Genomic DNA, 6,000 nt, shown 5'->3' with positions numbered 1-6,000 from the left:
GCTGGCCCGGCCCCAGGCTTGGGTTACCGTGCAGTGCCCCCTGAGATGCCTGCAACCCTGCCCCTTTTCCCCCTGGGATCGGGTCACCGCATCCCTGAGCAGAGGGTAGGGAGGCCGGTGAACCCCCATCCCCCCGCCCCCCCTCATCAGGCTGTGGTTCTCTGGGGCTCTGACTCTGGGACTCTCTGGGCCATCTCTCAGAGTATCTCTCTGCCACCATGGGTCTCACCTGCCTGGTCCAATTTTGTTTTCTCCCCCACTCTCCACCAGGTATGAAGCGGCCACTGAGCCCCTCCCCGCCAACGGAGCCGGACCCTCCGGGGAGACCCCCGCCCCCAGGGAAGGCAGAGTGCCCCCCAGGGCCTCCCGAGCCCCCCCGGGCCAAGCGGGAGAGGAGGCGCCCCACCTACACCCTCTGCGACCTCTGCAACGTCCAGCTGAACTCCGCCGCCCAGGCCCAGACCCACTACAGTGGCAAGGCCCACCTGAAGCGACTCCGGCAACAGCGCAGGGCCAACAGGGCCCCTCTCAGTCAAGGTACTCCCTGGTCGGGGGTGGCATCGGCTGAAACCACGGGGAGAGAGAGATGTTTGGGGAGGGAGGGGCAACGGGGGACCCTTTTACATTCAGAAAGGTCCAGTTTATAATAAGATTTTCCCAGAGGGGCCCCTGGCCAAGCGGGTGATGGGGTAGAGAAACTCACAAATGTGCCCTTCGAGGTGCCCTATCAGAACCCACCTCCCATGTTCTGCCTGCATCCTAGCCGGGATTTCTGGCTCATCCCGTATCTGGGTGACTTTCTGAGAGATCTGGCAAAGACTACCCGAGGGGGCAGCTGGCTGCCAGCCGTGGGGCCGGATGAATGAGTCCGTGAGGGTGATGCAGGTTGACGGGAGGAGTTAGGGATGTCAAGAGGAAAGGAAAAAACAAGGCCCCATCATGGGTCCAGAGAGGCCCGATCTCCAATAGGAACTAAGGGATTGGTGAGGAAACGTGCGTTTCTCCGTGCATATGTCACCCTTGCAGATAAGAACAGAGTATTACCAGCCCGCCTCTCCTTGGGCTCCCTTCCTGGACCAAACAGGTGAAATCCTTAGTAATTTCAACAATTCCGAAAGGTCGACCTTGCAAGCCAGACCTCCCACCCGGGGCATATAGCTAGCACTATGGAGAAGCAGCGTGGCTCAGTGGAAAGAGCCCGGGCTTTGGCATCAGAGGTCATGGGTTCAAATCCCGGGTCTGCCAGCTGTCAGCTGTGTGACTTTGGGCAAGTCACTTAACTTCTCTGTGCCTCAGTTACCTCAACTGTAAAACGGGGATTAATACTGAGCCCCCCCTGTGGGACAACCTGATCACCTTGTAACCTCCCTAGTGCTTAGAACAGTGCTTGGCACATAGTAAGTGCTCCATAAATACCATCATCATCACTAGGCACCTCAGGCAAATCCGGGTCAAGGTGTTTAATGTTCTGGGCATCACAAAGTCATCTGCAGGGTGGAGTGGGAGGGCAGCCTTGTCAGGAGTGAAGGTCGAACAGCTGAGCTGAAGCCCAGAAATCCCTAAGGGCAGCTTTTGTGCAGCCCCAGATTCTGTGAAAGCAAATCAGTGCAGGCCAGTGGTGATGAGGCAAGGGTTTGCGTGGCAGGGTTGGGGCTGGGGAGAGGAGAGGGGAGAGAAAAGGGTGGAGGGGAAGGATGGGGACGTCAGAAATGGCACCTGCCCAAGCCTCAGTTGTGGGGAGAAGGGGGTTGCTTTAACATGCTTTAACTCCTTTATGCTTATCTCTGGTCCCCTCCTCGTCTCTGTGTCCCAATTTCTATCTCCGTTTGTGGGTCTCCCTGAGTGGGGGATGGGGGGAGCCATCCTTATAGTCACCATCTCTCAGAGACATCTGACCCCATGGCTCATGCCCCCTGGCTCTACCCTTCTCACTCTGTTCTCTGGGAGGGGCGGGGGGCCGAGGGTATGGGCTGAGCTGGGGGGTGTTGGTTGTCACTGTGATTTGGGGCAGACTGGGGGCCTTCTGTCACAGCCTGACAGTCAGTCACAAGCAATAACACGTTCCTTTCTGATCCCCTTCCCCTCCTCTCCTCAGCCTTCCTTCTCTCCTCTCCCTCTGCCCAGCCCTCTGTGGATGCCCCCGTGCTCCCAGCAGCATAGAGATGGAAAGACATTTCCAGCCCAGCAGGCTGGGAATACCAGAGAGCGGTGGGCTGGATTGGCCTGGGAAGATGGGGAGCTGGCTCTCCTAGCCCTAAACTACCTGCGTTCTAATCCTGGCTCTGCCACTGGTCTGCTGTGTGACCTTGGTCAAGTCATTTCACTCCTCCTGGCCTCAGTTACCTCATCTGTAAAAGGGGGATTAAGAGTGTGAGCCCCATGTGGGACAGGGACTCTGTCCAACCTGATGACCTTATATCTACCCCGGAGCTTAGAACAGTGCTTGACACTGTTATTAATAAATATTATTGTTATTATTATTACAATATAACAAGGACAACCTCACCCCTCAGTACCTGGGCCCCAATACCTCACCCCAGCCCTAATAACAACAATAACTGTGGTATTTGTTAAGCGATTACTGTGTGCCAGGCATTGTACTAAGCACTGGGACAGATACAAGATAATGCGGTTGGACACCGTCCCTGTCCCGCTGAGGGCTCACAATCTTTAATTCCCATTTTACAGATGAGGGAACTGAGACCCGGAGAAATTAAGATATTTGCCCAAGGTCATACAGCGGACAAGTGGCAGAAGTGGGATTAGAACCCAGGTCCTTCTGATTCCCAGGCCCAGGCTCTATACATTGGGCCACACTGCTTCACCCTCCAGAAAGGGTCATCTAGTCCCCCCACCACCCTAGCCTGCCCCTGCCCCCCAGCCTCCCCAGACCCTGACCACCATTCCCTACCACCCCCCTGCCTGCCTTACTATAGAGAAGCAACGTGGCTCAGTGGAAAGATCACGGGCTTTGGAGTCGGAGGTCACGGGTTCAAATCCCGGCTCCGCCGCTTGTCAGCTGTGTGACTTTGGGCAAGTCACTTCACTTCTCTGTGCCTCAGTTACCTCATCTGTAAAATGGGGATTAAGATTGTGAGCCCCACATGGGACAACCTGATCACCTTGGAACCTCCCCAGCGCTTAGAACAGTGCTTTGCACATAATAAGCGCTTAATAAATGCCATCATTATTATTATTACAAGTAGAGTAATCAATCAATCAATCATATTTATTGAGCGCTTACTGTGTGCAGAGCACTGTACTAAGCGCTTGGGAAGTACAAGTTGGCAACACATAGAGTTGGGCAAGTCACTTCACTTCTCTGTGCCTCTGTTACCTCATCTGTCAAATGGGGATTAAGATTGTGAGCCCCACGTGGGACAACCTGATCACCTTGGAACCTCCCCAGCGCTTAGAACAGTGCTTTGCACATAGTAAGCGCTTAATAAATGCCATCATTATTATTATTATTCTTACAAGTAATCAGTCAATCAATCAATCGTATTTATTGAGCGCTTACTGTGTGCAGAGCACTGTACTAAGCGCATGGGAAGTACAAGTAGAGACAGTCCCTACCCAACAGCGGGTCTGTACAAACATATATACAGGTGCTGTGGGGAGGGGAAGGAGGTAGGGCGGGGAGGTGGGGAGGAGGAGAGGAAAAAGGGGGCTCAGTCTGGGAAGGCCTCCTGGAGGAGGTGAGCTCTTAGTAGGGCTTTATTATTACGGAAAGGAGTGGAAGGGTGTGGGGTGGAGGTGGGGAGGTTTGGGCTCATCAGAAAATCAATCAATCGTATTTATTGAGCGCTTACTATGTGCAGAGCACTGTACTAAGCGCTTGGGAAGTACAAATTGGCATCACATAGAGACAGTCCCTACCCAACAGTGGGCTCAAAGAGCAAATGAAGCATCAGTCAGCTCCTCACTCCCTGCACCAGCTTGGCATGGATAACAGCTGGGGGGAGGGCGGAGGTGTGGCCCTGTTTGGGCAGCTGCTGGGGGAGGTGACCCCGGGACCGACTTTGGGGAGGCGGGTGGCCAAGGGGGAATAACTTGGCAGCCAGAGACGGAGAAAGCCACCCTTCCCCTCAGTGTCCGCGGGTGCTGGAGGCCGGATGGGCCCCTAGCTACCAGGAATGTTTGGATTCTGTTGTGGCTAATCCACAGAGTAGTTTTGGTTTGTTTGTTTCTTAACGGTATTTGGGACGCGCTTGCCGTCCCGCCCTGTTCTAAGCGCTGGGGTCGATACAGAAGCAGTGAGGCTTAGTGGGGAAAGCACGGGACCGCGAGTCCGCAATCCTACCTCTGCTACTTAATAAGAAGAATAATTATAATAATAATTGTGACATTTGTTAAGTGCTTACTGTGTACTAGGCCCCATAGTAGCGCTGGGGTGGATCATCATCATCATCATCAATCGTATATATTGAGCGCTTACTATGTGCAGAGCACTGTACTAAGCGCTTGGGAAGTCCAACTTGGCAACATATAGAGACAGTCCCTACCCAACAGTGGGCTCACAGTCTAAAAGGGGGAGACAGGGAACAAAACCAAACATACTAACAAAATAAAATAAATAGAATGGATATGTACAAATAAAATAAATAAATAAATAAATAGAGTAATAAATATGTACAAACATATATACAAGTAAATCCAGATGGACACAGTCCCTGTCCCACATGGGTCACAGTCTGAATCCCCATTTTGTAGATGAGGTCACTGAGGCACAGAGAAGTGGAGTGATTCACCCAAGGTCACACAGCAGACAAGCGGTGGAGCCGGGATTAGAACCCATGACCTTCCGACCCCCAGGCCTGTGCTCTATCCCTACATTATGCTGCTTCCAGTGCCAGCGCTTAGAACAGTGCTTGGCACATAGTAAGCGCTTAACAAATATCATCATTATTATGTCCGTTGTGTGACTTTGGGCAAGCCACTTCACTTCTTGGTGCCTCAGTTACCTCATCTGTAAAATGGGGATGAAGAGTATGCACCCCATGCGGGACCAGGACTGTGTCCAACCTGATTAACTTGTATCTACCCAACTACTTAGAACAGTGCTTGGCACATAGTAAGCGCTTAACAAATATCATCGTTATTATGTCTGTTGTGCGACTTTGGGCAAGCCACTTCACTTCTTGGTGCCTCAGTTACCTCATCTGTAAAATGGGGATGAAGAGTATGCGCCCCATGCGGGACCAGGACTGTGTCCAACCTGATTAACTTGTATCTACCCAGCTACTTAGAACAGTGCTTGGCACATAGTAAGTGCTTAACAGGTATCACAATAATAATAATAATTGTCATTATTATTACTATTATTCAATCATTCATTCAATCGTATTTATTGAGCGCTTACTGTGTGCAGAGCACTGTACTAAGCGCTTGGGAAGTACAAGTTGGCAACATATAGAGACCATCCCTACCCAACAGTGGGCTCACAGTCTAGAAAGGGGAGACAGAGAACAAAACAAAACATATTAACAAAATAAAATAAATAGAATAAATATGCACAAATAAAATAGAGTAATAAATTCATACAAGAGTAATAAATTCATACAATTCATTCATTCATACTATTACAAGTTTAACAGGTTGGACACAGTCCCTGTCCCATATAGGGCTCTCAGTCTAAGCTGGAATGAAGAGAATTTAATTCTCATTTCACAGATAAGGAAACCGAGGCCCAGAGTAGCTAAGCGACCTGCCCAAGGTCACACAGCAAGCAACTGGCAGACACCCAGACTCATGCCCTTTCCACGAGGCCATGTTGAGAGTTGGCTGTTTGGGTTTCTGGAAATGTGGTCCAGGCAGGGGAGCACAGGTCTGAGGCCTGAGGGAAATCAGGCTGCGAGTGAGAGAGTTTGGAGGATAAACTGCCCCGTGGAGGCTGGGTGTTGGCAGGGCTGGGGGATAATAATAATAATAATGGCATTTGTTAAGCGCTTACTGTGTGCAAGGCACTGTTCTAAGCGCTGGGGGGGATACAAGGTGATC

The 6,000-nt window shown here is 51.4% G+C and overlaps 1 protein-coding gene across 1 annotated transcript in view; it reads left to right on the top strand.

Moving 5' to 3' along the window:
• Positions 1-272: 272 nt before the first annotated feature.
• ZNF385C (zinc finger protein 385C) overlaps positions 273-6,000 on the top strand; it is a 42,768-nt gene continuing 37,040 nt past the window's right edge. Inside the window, exon 1 of the mRNA XM_038754065.1 lies at positions 273-537. Within this exon, the coding sequence (XP_038609993.1) occupies positions 273-537 (265 nt within the window). The remainder of the gene's footprint in view (positions 538-6,000) is intronic.

Source organism: Tachyglossus aculeatus, chromosome 11 (genome assembly GCF_015852505.1).
Source record: "Tachyglossus aculeatus isolate mTacAcu1 chromosome 11, mTacAcu1.pri, whole genome shotgun sequence".
Lineage (NCBI taxonomy): Eukaryota > Metazoa > Chordata > Mammalia > Monotremata > Tachyglossidae > Tachyglossus > Tachyglossus aculeatus.
Note: the sequence above shows the minus strand (reverse complement) of the source record. Positions and strands in the feature narration are given on the sequence as shown.